This window comes from Sesamum indicum, linkage group LG7 (genome assembly GCF_026168435.1).
Source record: "Sesamum indicum cultivar Baizhima isolate 11 linkage group LG7, ASM2616843v1, whole genome shotgun sequence".
NCBI lineage: Eukaryota > Viridiplantae > Streptophyta > Magnoliopsida > Lamiales > Pedaliaceae > Sesamum > Sesamum indicum.
Window position 1 is genome coordinate 6,770,648 of NC_142663.1, and position 15,895 is coordinate 6,786,542.

General features: G+C 32.1%; 1 protein-coding gene and 1 long non-coding RNA gene across 2 annotated transcripts; one reads left to right on the forward strand and one right to left on the reverse strand.

Moving 5' to 3' along the window:
- Positions 1–1,078: 1,078 nt before the first annotated feature.
- On the reverse strand, positions 1,079–9,225 carry LOC105166188 (uncharacterized). The gene is made up of 11 exons (XR_848151.3): positions 8,561–9,225; positions 8,026–8,135; positions 7,568–7,941; positions 7,010–7,109; positions 6,504–6,609; positions 5,469–5,579; positions 4,891–5,039; positions 4,730–4,799; positions 4,567–4,648; positions 4,336–4,462; positions 1,079–4,259 (listed from the first exon to the last, which is right to left on the reverse strand). It is a non-coding gene; the product is annotated as an uncharacterized LOC105166188 (long non-coding RNA).
- Positions 9,226–10,772: 1,547 nt separating this feature from the next.
- On the forward strand, positions 10,773–11,615 carry LOC105166189 (putative calcium-binding protein CML41). The gene has a single exon (XM_011085444.3). The coding sequence runs from the start codon at positions 10,905–10,907 to the stop codon at positions 11,469–11,471; it is 567 nt and encodes a 188-aa protein (XP_011083746.1). The 5' UTR covers positions 10,773–10,904; the 3' UTR covers positions 11,472–11,615.
- The last annotated feature ends 4,280 nt before the right edge of the window (positions 11,616–15,895 follow it).

The following is a 15,895-nucleotide window of genomic DNA, read 5'->3' on the forward strand; positions in this document are numbered from 1 at the left end:
AATTTGGATATCTATTGATATTAATTAAAAATAAATAAATATTATGATGAAATAATATTTTCGTCGGTTTGAAATTCAATACATTTTGACTTATTACAAATTTATTGAATATATTAGTCGTCCTTATTTTATAATCGCAATTAATTTAAATGTGTACTCAGAATTCATTATTTTTATTTTTATTTTTGTGAGTAGTCAAGAAAATTTATGAATCCGTAAAACTATATAATAGTTGGTGCAGCATGGGTAAGTTATACTGATACTTTAAAAAAAAACAAACTTAATTACATAAATATATCTGATATATGTAAAATTACACCTCCTGAAAAGTGTCGATATAATTTATCACAGGAGGTGTAACTATAAATTTTGTCCTAAATAGCGATATACTTATAATTATAATTGCAACCTCAAGAGTGCATACTAAAACTTTAAATCTCAATATTTGTTTTCAATTCTTTTTTCTAATAAACAATTAAATAGTCTGATTATTTTATAATTAAATAAAGTGATCAATTACATTAACATAAAATAATTACTTTTAGGACAAGGGGAAAATGTGACTAGATTCAATGTACCTTTGAATTCATTTCAAGAATTGAGTGAAATATGTCTACGTACAATGTACCATCAGACATAATTTCCATTCCAAGAACTTATGAAGACGGATTTTTGCCTTAGCGTCCCCCTCTGTCTTGTTCTTGCAATTATTTTGCTGACATGCCCATCCCATCAACGTCTTGTACTATTAGAAGTGATTATATTTTCATTATAAATATATTTAAATTTTATTTGAATCGATCAATTTAAAATTATAATCTTTTCAATTTATTTGAATATTTTTAAAACTAAAGGGTTTTAAATTTATTTCTAAATTTAAATTATATTTTATTATATATTAGTAAATTTTAAATATTTTTTTATATAAAATCATTTGAAATCCTTTCTTTGAATTATTTTTTCAAATTCAAATTCAAATTCAAATTCATTAATTTAAATATAATCTTAAGTGAATGAGATAATTACACCGACATGAGATTTGGTATAATTATATTTGCTTTCGTCCGACAAATAGATCTCTCCGTTAATCAAAATTCATTGAATTTATTGAAATTAGCATAAAATTTGAATGGAGATTCATATTTACCAACAATTGACTTATTACAAACTCACAATCACAAACCTAATTACAAGACAAAATTAAAATAAAATTCCAAGAAACTAAAAATTCAGGAATCATAATCCACAAGAAACAATCAAGAATCACAAAAAGCATCCCAGAATCACAAACTAATTAGAAATAAAAGATCAAATCCCAGAAACAAGAACGAATAATTAAGTCAAATTGCACAAAATCCACAATAAATCACACAAACAATGCAAACACATAACACCACCACAGTCATAAAATAATCAAAACACAAAAAGCACAAACAATCTAAATAAGAACCCATAAATCTAATAATCACAAAAACCCCCCACAATCACTAGCAATCATAAGAAAAAAAAATCATAAAACATTCGTCACACGAAATTAACCAAAAAAACAACCACAACCAAAAAGAAAAAAATATCCAAGAAACTGATTTTGATATCATACTAGTTGCACCAAAAATCCATTGTAAAAAAACTAATTAAAAGATAAAAATCAAACAAAATTCCAAGAAAGAGAAAAATTGAAAATTCAAGAATCATAATTGATAAGAAACAATCAAGCATCACAAACAAGTTCTAATTATTAACTCAAATTGTACCAAAACCCACGATAAATCACAGTAATAAAAGAAACCCATACAACCCTCAGTTATAAATACAAGTCAAATTGCACCAAAACCCACAACAATTCAAGTAACTAAACAAAGCCCACAACCAAAAAAAATCAAAAAATCAGAGTACAAACAGTCACATAAACGATGAAAATTCAGAAATCACACAACACTCATAAAAAAACCCACAATCATAGTCAATCAGAAGACAAACCACAATCACAGGTCAAATTACACTACAAACAGCACAAATACAATGAGAACACAAACAACACAATCACATAAACAACCAGAATAAAATCCCACAAATCACAGAACAATAAACTAACTGAGTAATAGAACTTCAATTGCACCGCAAACCAACAATCACAAAACTAAGCTAAAATTCCATCAGAACATCAAAATAATCAAACATCGAGAAAACTATCCAAACATTCAGAACATCAATAGACCAAATTAACCAAAAAACAATGAATAACCACACCACAAAAAAAGATCTAAGAAACTGATTCAAATATCATACCAGTTGCACCACAAACCCACAATCACAAAACTAATTACAAGAATAAATTGAAACAAAATTCCAAGAAACTAAAATTCAAGAATCATAGTCCACAAGAAACAATCAAGAATCACAAAAAACATCCCACAATTACAAACTAATTAGAAACAAGAGATCAAATCCAAGAAAAAAGAATGAACAATTAGGTCATCAAAATGCACCAAAACCCACAAGAAATTATAGAAACAGTGCAGATCCACACAACATCACAGTTACAAAAACAATCAAAACACAAAATGCACAAACACAAACAATGTGAATAAAAATCCAAAATCACACAACAATCACAAAAAACACACAATTACGAATAATCATAAGAAAATTAACCCAAAAAAAACATCAAGCTCCACAACCAAAATGAATAAGAATCCAAGAAACTGATTTTGATATCACACTGATTGCACCAAAAATCCACAGTAACAAAACTAATTACAAGATAAAATCAAGCAAAATTCCAAGAAAGTGAGAAACTGAAAATTCAAGAATCATAACTGACATAGAAACAATCAAGCATCACAAACAACCACCTACAATTACAATCTAATTAGAAACAAAAGATCAAATCCAAGAAATAAGTACCAATAATTAACTCAAATTGCACCAAAACCCACGATAAATCACAAAAACAAAAGAAACCCACACAACCCCAGTCATAAATACAATGAGACCACAAACAACACAATCTCACAAACAATCAGAATAAAATATCACAAATCACATAACAATCAATCAGAAAAGTACCCACATTCATGAAAATTCATAAAACAAACTCGCGATCACAAAAAGAATTAGAACACAAAGCACAATCACAAAAAGAATCACAAGACAAATCACAATCACAAAAAGATACAAACAACCGATAATCACATAAACTATTTAGAAGACAAAATGTCTAATCGAAGAAACAAGTTCAAACAATTAAGTCAAATTACACCAAAATCCACAACAATTAAAGTAATTTCACAAGCCCACAAACAAAAACGATCAAACAATCAAAATACAAACAGTCACATAAACAATACAAATTCAGAAATCACACAACAGTCAGAAAAAATCGTGAATCACAGTTAATCACAAGACAAACAACAATCACACGTCAAATTACACTACAAACAGTACAATCACATAAACAACCAGAATAAAATCCCACAAACCACAGAACAATCAATAAAAAAAAAACCCACAATCACACAACTAATTACTGAAATTCCATTAGAATATCAAAAGAATCAAACACCCAGAAAACTAACCAAATATTGGAACATCAATGAGACCAAATTCAACCAAAAAAATGAATAATCACAAGCACAAAGAAAGGTCCAAGAAACTAATTCAAATATCACACCAGTTGCATTCAAGTCCACAATCACAAAACTAATTACAAGACAAAATTAAAACAAATTTCAAGAAACTAAAAATTCAAGAATCATAATCCATAAAAAACAATCGAGAATCACAAAAAGCATCCCACAATTACAAACTAAGTAGAAACAAAAGATCAAATCCAAGAAACAAGAACAAACGATTAGGTCATCAAATTGCACCAAAACCCACAATAAATAACAGAGACAGTGCAAACCCACACAACACCACATTCACAAAAACAATCAAAATACAAAAAGCACAAACACATAAATAATTCTGAATAAAACCCCAAAAATCACAAACCAATAAGAAAAGCCCACAATCACTAACAATCAAAAGACAAAAAGAATGAGAAGAAACCAATCGGACAAAATCAACCAAAAAAAAATTACATGAAGCATAACAACCAAAATGAAAAGGCCATACCTTGTATGTCAACTGCCAAATTTATCTTACCTTGTTTGAGTCATTCACATTCAGCAAGCATGTGACTGAATATTGATGTCGTGAACAGACACGATCAATCTTGTCTTGGTCCTTTGGTAGGAGGCCAAAGGACCGCCTCTCTACAGGAACAAGATATTGATCAAAATATATGCCATGATTCAAAAAATTAAGCAATTCAACCACATGAAAACGTACTGAAAATGCAACTATGTTCCTTGCCATGATGGAAGCGCACGATCACCATAAGCATTGGATTTTCCAACCTTTGAGCTGGTTTTGGATGTTATGGTTGCTAAAATCAATCTATTCGATTCGATATTTTCTACAAGCCAACAAGAAGCCATGAAATTCAGATTTGGAAGATAGAAAAACTGTTTCATCTTTTCGATGAGAGTTTACTCGAGTTAGGGCACAAAATAAAATTACCTTGAAAATCCTATACGGTTACAGTTGTTCGACATCAATAGCTAAAAGAAGAACCTTGTACACTTTTCAAAACTTGTGTCACCTACAAGAGGAACAAATTAGATAAAATTATGATCTCTAAGTCAAGAGATCTCTAACAAAGCTTTAGAACTTTGCGGCTTACATGCCATTTCGTGTCCACAAACCCTGACTATTTCACTAAAGCCTGCTTCAGCAGCTTTACGAACATCTAGCTGATTAATCCAAGGGAAAAGTTAACCATACAATATCATGAGAAATATTGAAAACTCTATAGGAAACATTTAACTTTGCTAGAGAAAATACCGTCATAGCAGATGCAGAGGTTATTAGCAGATGTATAGCATGAGGAAACTCGGACAGTCCAGCAAGTTGTCTTGACAACTAGTCAAAAAGATCTTTGCGCCCTTACACGCCAAACTTAGTGTCCTTGAGTCAACAGTTACACATGCGACCTATAAACAAGGATGCAAGGAAAAAGAATTTCTGAATAAAAAGAAATTTTCAGCAAGATAGCATACATCAAAAGAGAGTGACCTTTTCTTCTTGAAATCCAATCACATACCATAGTCAAACTGTCCGATGATATAAAACAAGCTTTCTATGTCTATAGTAATAGGCTTTTGATCTATTACAATGTTTCTGATTCTATCAACATTCTTTCTTTTAAATATTTGGGACACGAGAAAAAGTATGGGTAAACATACTGTCGGAAGAATAAGAAAACATAATGTTTAATAAATATTTACTAAATTTATCCAATAAAATTGTAAAGTAATCTCTACACCTGAGAATGGTAAATAGATAAGCGGATAATAGTAAAATTGTGAACAAGCTTAAGGGAATCAAAAGTCAATGCAAACAACTAGATTGCTTCTACTTACCTCAACATCTTTTTCGTTTTAGCAATTTTGGATGAACTTCAAGACGCAGGTAAATCAGCTCCCCGGATGTTCGTGGGACCAAGTGAAACAAACTAAGTTCCTGAAAGCATGCTGCAGAATATACATAAAATGTCATGAGATTCCATTTACATTAAATCATATTTTTATCCAATCATATAAAGGAAGAAAGCAACACATCCTGTGATATTTTCTGTTATCAAAAGATGTATTCTCTTCTCATGAAATTTCAGAGGCTCTTAGATGTAAGATTATACCAGTTAGAAAGTAAGGGAAAAAGAAGATCAACTCTAAAGTTATTTTAATGAACTTTTGACTAGAATGATTTAGTCCAGGGCTCCAAGTCCATGTAAAAATATGCATTATTGTGTTAAGTATTTCTTTGAGATGAGACTAAATCAATGAGACGCATTTCCGAATTCCTTTTGGTTACTGAAGACAAGTAAAGAAATTTTATGCTGATGAGATCTCGCATGCAAGCTCATTGTACGTGGAAAGACAACACAAGAGTTATTGCTAATATCTGAAAGACTAGTGGGAGTAAGTTATTTAATACGGCAAATTCATGAAGTTTGCCCACATATAGCAAGACTTATGCTCATTGAAGAAACCGAGGAGCACTTGGGCTAGTTTGACGACATAAAATAATTTAAACACATCAAAATTTCCTATATTATAGACTGTTATGCACTTCTTTATGTTGCACAAAAATCCAAAGATCCAAAAGATTTTACACCCCTGCCTTCTTTATAGCACCACCACTTGGTGCAGCCACTCGAGAACAACTGCCTCTACTAACAGAGACTAGCAGTGTAACTCGATAACTAGCCGTATTTAGGCTGGCAGTACTGATTACTAATTACGTCAATAGCGACACCTATAAAGCGTTTAGGTCTCCTACTAACTAAATGGGTAGCAACAGCGATGCCTATACTGAACCGCAGTTAGTTGTACTGAATAGAATGTCATGATAACTTTAGAATCAGCAAACAGACTGTATATTCGACATAATGTTACCTGCAATTGCTTGAAGATGGCAGTAAGCAACGTAACTGATCAAAATCACAAAGCTCCGAGTTATAATTCAAGTTCTTGACAGGAAGCTGAAGACACCCTTGGGAATCTGTGGGGCAAAAGATTATAAACTTGCAATCTGAGAAGGTCATATCAAGTGAACTCTACATTTTAGCTTTACATTGTAACAACATATTCAGTTCAGATCCACAATTTGGTCTTGGGGAGGGGTTTCATTATGCCAGAGTTCCTAATACAATTTTGATTTTAGAAAAAAGCTTTAAATGATTGAACCCCCGCCCTTTTTAGTGTTGGTCTAAAGTTTAAATTCTTTCAGAACCAAAGAACTTCTTAAAGATTCTAATGAATTCTCCAAGATACAACTTCCGTTCACATAACCCACCAACTACCCTTTTACAAGACAAAAGGGTACGTGGTGGAACAAAAATCAATATACAACTAAGTAGGAATGAGGACAGAACGATAAGAGGAACAAGCATCTAACAAACCTCTATCAGCAGGTCTTATTTCGGGTTGAATAGGTCGTGGTGGATGATAAGTTGGTTCTGCGGCAGTGGATCTCCTCAAACTAGCACCACCTTTGTCATTCTACAGAATAAGTAAAATATTTTATCAACATCATTTTTAACTGTATCCTACTATTAGTTGCATAAAACGTTGACATACTCTAGTAACAGAAAGCTGAGGATTCCTATATAATTTCTACAGTAGGTGGCTGCAAGATAGAACACACTAGCATTTATAAGCCAAAAATTCATAAGTTTTCATATGAAAAATCACCACGCCAGCCGTAACTTAGGAAGTCATTGAAAATCAGGAATTCTCACAAATCATGTTATGCAGTTTATGTAACTTTTAAGTGAAATCAATTCCAGGGAAATCAGAATAGGTATAAAGCACCCTTATAACATCCTTTTAATAGCAATCACCTTCCTTTTTACCACCTTTGTAATGAGAACATCACCTAACAAGGACTTTGGAAGAAATTTATAGCAGCTTTGCGAGAGACGGATTCAGATAGACAGTAGACTCAGAAGATGAGTTACCTAGAATTTCTTGAAGATGGCAGCATGCAAGCTAATTCATTGACATTTAGAACCTGCGAGTCAGAATTCAAGTCCCTGACAGGAAGCTTAAGACGCTCTTGCTCCAATATTGGTGCAGTTATCAAACTTCTTGAAGTTTGTCCTGGCCTTGTACTGAAGTCTGAAATAGGAAGTTCTAATATTGGCCTTGGCATCATTCTCGAAGCATCACTTTGCTGCAAATTTTCTATGTCTGGCCTTGGATTGAGAGTTTGTAGCATACTAGGAAGTCCTGGCATTTGCACTGTGGGGCGAGTCTGTAAAATATAATCGACATCTGGGTCCAGCATAACAGAATTAACATTCTGAGACACACTTCCAGCATTCTGAGTTGCCTGACAAGTACGGAAAACTTGGCATAATTGTAGAATTTGGACAGAGATAAAACGGCGGTTAAACAAATTTATATTAAGCAAAACCTTTGATGAAGAGTCTTCTAGTGCTTCAGCATGATTTGTGCAATGAGTAGAGTATACACTCCAAAATAACGACCACCATTCTGACAGAAACCCTTCAGGAGGTTCCAATGCTGCAGAAAGAAATATATGTAAAAGCAATGATACCTCAAGCAATTACTACAGCAAATTATTGGAACATAATATACTACGTTTATTGTGCAAGAAAAGAATAGCGTCAACCCTCAATTGCTTAAAGAAAAAAGTTTGAGCACCAAAAAGCATTTACACAGTACTTGTTATTCATAAGATATCATAACCAAATATCACTGCAGCATTGGCTTAAATAACCCAAAATCAACCATGCAATAGCACTCAACTCAGAAAAAATTTAGCCATAGATTAGATACACTTTCCAAAAATAAAAGTTTCCGTCAAAAGAAACTAAATTCAAGCAACGATTAGTTCTTGCATTAATAGACACAATAGTCTCAAGAAAACAATAGATTTCTTAAGTACATCAAAAGAATCTTGAAAGTGACCGAGAGAGTCAACCTACCAACAGCCTTGGGACAGACATTAGCCTCTCTGGCGAAAATCTCAGGCAGTTTCGTGCATGTTGTTTCTGATCAGATAATTGTGAATGTACATGTTCCAGCATGCAAAAAAGCCAAAATCAACAAAATCGCAAATACACACGACGCGGAAAAGCATCATGCAATAACATGTCAAAACAGACCATTTCAGGAAAAAAAAATCAAGAAATTACAAAGGGGCAAAAAATAAAGAACAGAATAGATAACGAAATAGAAAAACCCTCAAGAAAATCGAGAAATAAATCAAGAAATAGAAAAAACCTCAAGAAAATCAAGAAATCAATTTAGAACAAAAAAAAATCAAGAAATCACTCAAGAACCCTCACGAAATTCTTAAGAAAAAAGCGAAAGCATTCCACTGTTAATGTAGAAAAACCCTTGAGAAAATCGAGAAATAAATCAAGAAATAGAAAAAACCTCAAGAAAATCAAGAAATCAATTTAGAACAAAAAAAAAATCAAGAAATCGCTCAAGAACCCTCACGAAATTCTTAAGAAAAAAGCGAAAGCATTCCACTGTTAATGTAGAAAAGTAAGCATTGAGGGAACAATTTATTCAAAGAAAATGATTTACAGTAGCTGTTCTTGAGTGTCTGTTCAAGAAGACGAAGTCTTCTTTTATAAGCAGTTTAACAGAGTTAACTGTCAAACTAATTAATTACCATAAGAAACTAATAACGCTTTTATAAGTGAAAAGAAAGAAGATAGCCAACGGCTACAAGGAAGCGTGCTTCTGACTAAACAAATAAAAGAACCTAGAAAACGCTACATATAAAATGCGACAACAACTCTGCTGTAATTCTTCCTCCTATCTCTTCTGTGGACGACTGCAGATAAAAGTAGGACAAGCTGCCTACAATTTTGCAGTTAAAGAGTAGGACAACTCACATCATTTGAGAATCCCACTGCTCCATCATGACAAAGAACAAAAAACAAGAGAAGAAAGAGAAAATGGGCAACAGACGAACACAAGGCGGAGAGATCAGTTCAAAGAAATCTGATTCTTGATGGGAGAAGAATGCTTGAAACGAGAATTTAGTGAGTGAAAGTGAATGGGTTGGTGGCAGTGGCGCGGTTCAAATGCTAAGGAAGCCATGCAGTAAAGAGCACTGAAGGAAAACCAAAATTGGGTGCCAACCTCAGCAACCCCATTACATACACCACCACCCAAGAAAGAAAACCAAAAATTAGAGAGAGAAACTTTGTTGGTTTCAATTTTTTTGGGATGGCCTAAACATTCTCAGTATTTGCCTATTTATTTTTATATTTTATTTGTGTGAATTTTTTATATAAACACATATATGTAATTATAATATAAAAAAATATGATTTGATAATGAACATATGATTTATATATATATATATATACACGCACATATATGTAAAAATATATATAAAAAGAGATGATTTGATAAAGAAGAGTAACTTTTATCTCTTAAAACACAACATTAAACATATAACACTTATTTTTTAAAAAAAAATTAAATACACTTTGCACCCATAAACTATGCATAGATTTACAGTATTGTACATTTATTCTAAATTATCCAGTTTAAAGAAAATAAAATTTACTATCGATGGTCGGCAACGTAGCAGTTCTTCCAACAATTTATTTTTTTCCTAAAAAATTATGTACCTGTATTTTCAAGGGGAGGAAAAATGAATTGGAGGAAAATTATATATACAAGCAATTGAGTAAATAAAAATAAAATATATACTATTTGGTCTTTTTTACATTTTTATTTTTCTGCCCAATTTTGAACAGAAGCAAAATTGGACTCCAAAATAGTGTTATATACATTCAATTTTACTTTCTCTCTAATTATTATCCCTAACCAAACATCAAATTTTTTTTTACTTCCACATGTTTTATACACCTACTTTTCGTCCAAATCAAACAAACTCTAATTTAAATTAACAATTATAGGACTATATTACCAACATGCAGAACTAATTTTACAATTTTAGGTATTATAGAAATATATTGAACACGACAACCACAATTACTAGGTTCCTTCCTAGAAAATTCTGTCCACAGGAAAACAGGATCATTAAAGCAGAAAGAAAACTAAAGTAGAGGGAAACAAATTTCCATAGTAAATTTATTCGCTTTTAATTTCCAAAATTCAACCACCTTAATTACTTACCCTTCATTTCTAATTATTCTCGAAATCGAGGAAGCTGCCTCGCAACTTCACATCCGACGGTCCGGCCTCAAATATTTATTACTTAAGCAAAATTTCATACAATTTCAACACTATATATACACCTGTTATTTTCCTTAATTTCCTACAGTATTCCTTGCAAGAATGGCGATTGCAGGCATAGCAAGATCATTCGCCGGCAGAGCTTTCAAGCTCCGCCTCCCCTTCCGCCGTCGTTCCAAGCCCAAAACCCAAGACCCTTCTCCTGAAACCACCACCCACGGCGGTGGCGGGCTGAAAAGTAGTAAGGAAGAAGAGTTCCGGCAGGTTTTTCGGTACTTCGATGCAAACAACGACGGCAAGATTTCCGCCGAGGAGTTGAGTGCTTATTTCGCGTCCACAGGCGATACCGTGTCGCTCGAGGAGGCCGAGAAGATCATACGGGAGTTCTCGAACGACGGCGCCGAGGAGTCGTTGTTGTTGGAGTTCGGGGAGTTCGTGCGGATGATGGAACTGCGAGACGCCGAGGATGATAAGGTTCTCAGGCAGGCTTTCGAGGTGTACGTGGTGGAGAAGGACGGCGGGTGCATCACGCCGGAGGGGCTCCGGCAGGTGCTCCGCCGTCTTGGGGACGTGAAATCGCATCAGGAATGTGAGGCCATGATTCGGGTTTTCGATCTTGATGGGAATGGGGTGCTGGATTTCCATGAATTTCATAAAATGATGACCTAGATTGTTCTCGACATTTTTGAACAATTAAGAAAAGCTGATTCCTCCATTGCAACTGATGTTAATCTAGTTCACAATTGATGTTTTTAAGATTGTATATAAATACTTGGAATTGAGTATGTGAATTTGGATGAAATTATGACATAATCAGTGCACTTTGCGGCTGGTCAATTGTGTTGCACAAAGATTGTAAGTGTTTGACTATGTATGATTTTGGTCTTGCATGTTTGAAAAACATAAGGAGAATTTGAATTAATTGCGAAAGCTAGAGGAAGAAGTTGAAGCAATGCTGTGTTCTCATAGATCGAGGACATAGGTTCGAATTCCACAAAATATGTATGTTTATCTGATTTTATAATTTATTTAAGGTATTATAATTTATTTATTGTTATTAGTATATATTATTTGAATTTAATTTATTGAAATGTTCATATATACCATTAGTATTTAAAAAGCAAAAATGGTAGAAGAAGAAGTTGGAATTTAATTTAATTACTTGCACAATTTTTGTGATTAATTTGATATATCTGTTCATTTTCTATTACAAATATTAAATGAATACAACATAATTAGTTTCAGTTTAAATAGAAATAATTACACTTTTTTTTCCTGAAATTTGGTGTAATTACAGGGTGGTTTGAAATTTACATCCTAGTTTTGCTTTCGTCTAACAAATAAATCATTTTATTAGTTAAAGTTTATCGAATTTGTTGATATTAACAAAAAAAAAGATAAAAATTCATATTTACTTCCGATTGACTTACAACTAATTTATTACAAGTCAAATAAATTTATTTACGATCAAATTACCTTATACATCTTCACATATTAATGCATGCAAGGAGGTATATTTTCACCATTTATAAGAGTAGTTTAGTTTGAAAAAATGTGTGTAATATGCAATAAGTCAGTAGTAACTCAATTAATGGTAAGTATCAATTTTCATTCAATTGTTTGGTTAATATTAATAAATTTAGTGAATTTTGACTAACAGAATTACTAAATATAATTTTTCAAATCGTAAGAAATATATGTATAATTACGCTAAATATCAAAAAAAAAATTACACTAAATATCTTATCCCTTTCAAATATGAGATGAGGATACACATAGTGGAAATTAACCAACTCATGCAATTTCTTTGTCAAAAATGCATTTTTTTATTTATAGAAAATTGAAATGAAGTTTACTGATGTCTCATCGATTCAAAAACTATAAATTCTAACATGATTACAGGCATAAAACGAAAAATTCAAGACTTGTTGAGCTTTCCTTTCCTGCAACGTATTGATGCGTCCGAACGAATCTAACAGGGCATGGGTGCCGGTAACGGATATGCATCCAGTAACCATGTAATTGGTCAGCCCAATAGGCGGCAGCAGCGGATTTTTATTACCCACTTGCTCTCTCATAGTCGTTTCAAGATTCCTGTCAGCTACCCGGAATCAAGAATTTCTCTGTCGTGCTTTCTGGTGAATGTGTTTTAATTTCTTGTGTGTGTGTATTTGTTTGTTTCATTTAATGATGTTAATCATATGGTGATTCTTGTGTCGTTCTTTTTTTTTTTTTTTTTTTTCTAAACGGTTGTGTATGATTATATTAATATTTTAATAAATTGAATAATATATCGTTTCAATAAATATATTTAATTTAATTTAAATGTTAAACAAATTAATTATAATAAACTTATATAAAATGAGATAACTATCCACACGTTTGGTGGTACTTAAAATCATGTTTTCAAATTTATTTACAAAATTTCAACCTTATCTACTAAACTAAGACATCATGAATACCGATTCTTGTGTATAACTGATTGTAAAATTTGTGTAATGTTTATAAATCTGCGGCATATGGAATCATTTTTGATAAATTATGAATATGTGCGAAAAAAATATAGATAGGAAAAAATTTAAAAAAAATATAAGATTTACATGGTCAAATAATTCTCTTATATGTTTCGTGGCTGCTCAAAATTGATTCCTTACTCATATACATATTTTCCTGTGAATTACATTAAAATGTTACCTATCGATTATTTGTATTAGAGCAACTATAAAATGTCATAAAACTAGAATTACCTCTGACTAAAATTACAAAGTTTGGATCCACAATTATTGAACTTGCATACAGAATTAGGGCAAACTCCATGGTCCGACAATATCACATAAGTGAAGTAAGAAAAGCCTTCGTAACAACGATTGAATTTTCTATTGTAAAGTCTATTTCATTTTCTACTCCATTCAACATACACAAGTCACGTATATAAAGTTTTTTTTTAAATAAAATATATGATGTTATTTTTGTACACGTGGTGTATGTACGTCGAATGGAGTAAAAGATGGAATAAACTTTACAATAGAAAATTCGATCCAATAATAATACTGAGTAAGGAAGTAGCAAGGTATAATTGGAATATTATGTCAATGTACTCGAACATTATCGATACCAAAAATAACAATTGAAAATCAATTATGGTCTCTCACATTATTATTTAAATTTAAATATAATATACATATTCTGGATACCTTAATTTTCAACCCAAACATAAACTTCAGTCTGAGACATGCACTGTAAACTAAGCATCCATCCACATCATCTTGACTAAGTTCTTCCTCAGGTTTTCATTCTCCGTTGAATGTTTCAAAGACATGATAACAGGTCCGCTGTCGGAATTTTGAATTCGTGGTTACCTGTTTGTCGTAAGGGCCGAGGGACCAAGTCAGACAATAATATTTTTATCATTACATCAACATAATTAAATTAGTAGAACAATTATGAGAAAGTGCTTCCCATGTCTTTATCCCCACCAAATTATCTCGTTTTCTTGTCCACATATATGAAACTTTAACTAAGACTTGCTTACTCATAGGGATAACTATAGAGATAATTAAGTAGGACAAGAATGAGTAATAATGGAAAAATTTTAATTCACATTGAATTTGGTAAGATCTAAATTAATTATATGACAGATGTAATATATTTATTGTATAATTGATGTATAATTTTAAAAAAATTACCAATCATATGATAAATGTATCACATAACTGCAAAAAAAAAGTTTTTATTGGGACGGATTGAAGTCCCATATTCATTTTTGAGATGGCATTTGAAACGATTTTGGGACAAAAGGATATCCACTTAAAAACACCCTGTAGGAAAATATTTCGGACGATTTTGAGATGATTTGCCAAAGTCGTCCCCACAATTCAGGAAGGAATTTGGGATAACCTATAAAAATCGTCCCAAAATCCGTCCAAAGGACGAATAATTGAAATATAAGTTTAGGACAGCCTTACGGACAGTTTGAGACAGCTTTTGGACATGTTTTTTTTTTTCTATTTGGAATGGAATGTCGTCCCAAACGAATACTTAAAATATAAGTTTGAGACTTACTTACGGACTGTTTGGGAAGTAATCTGGGATGGCTCTTGGGACGTATTTTTCTTTTTTTATTTGGGACAGAATGTCGTCCAAATTCTGTCCCTATTTTTAGTTTTTTTTTTTTTTTTTTTATATTTTGTTGGGCGAATACTAATCGGTTGACTGAGGGTCTCCAGCTTCTTCGTCCTGTTGTTGTATGGATTCTTTAGCTGGGGCATTAGCAGGTGGTGGCTGGTCAGGGCACACCGAGATAGTTTAAAGTGAATATAAGATATTATGCCCCTCAGTTCTAACACACAAAACACATACGCACACAAACACATAAATAATGTTGGATTTATTTATAAAAAAATAAAGCAGTTAAAAACACCACCAAAGGTGTTTTTCTTAACCATTTCAAAAATAAGAGTTGATATCTCAAATATTTTAAAAGTATCGTTTTAGAGTCAGAAGTTGAAAAGCGATTTTTTCAAACGTGCGCAAATACTCCATAATTATTTCTTTGATCTATATAATTATTTTTCAATTTTTCACCTTTCTCCCCCAAACTATTTTTTCCTCTCCTTTGTTATACTTCATCTTTTCATTCAAGAAAAAACCAAAAACATAAACAATAGAACTATTATAATAAATTATTTCTTTGAATAAAGTCTGCACTATGCCATGTACTACTTAGTCTTGACATAAATTTTTTGATGGGAAAATTATCTTTTCCGTCCTTTAATTTTACCCTTCATCAGATTTAGACCTGTAAGTATGCTCGTTAACTAATGAGTTTCGTAAGTCTAAAAAATGCTAAACACATAGTCTTCCGGTAGTCGAGAATTTATACCTTTGCACGAAAAAGGTTACATAGCAGCTGGATTGTATAAATTTTTGAAAATTTTAATATTATGTGGCTAAGGCCATGACTTGGAAGCCATGTAGGACATGTTTTGAAGGAAAAAAACTTCATTTTTTCCTTGAAATTTAGAGGACTAATTAGTTAATGGGCATATTTACATGATTAAATCTAATAGAGAGTAAAACTAAAGGACGAAAAA

What these genes read in the sequence shown, in the direction of transcription:
- LOC105166189 (XM_011085444.3), top strand. Translation starts at nt 10,905, where the DNA reads ATGGCGATTGCAGGCATAGCAAGATCATTCGCCGGCAGAGCTTTCAAG.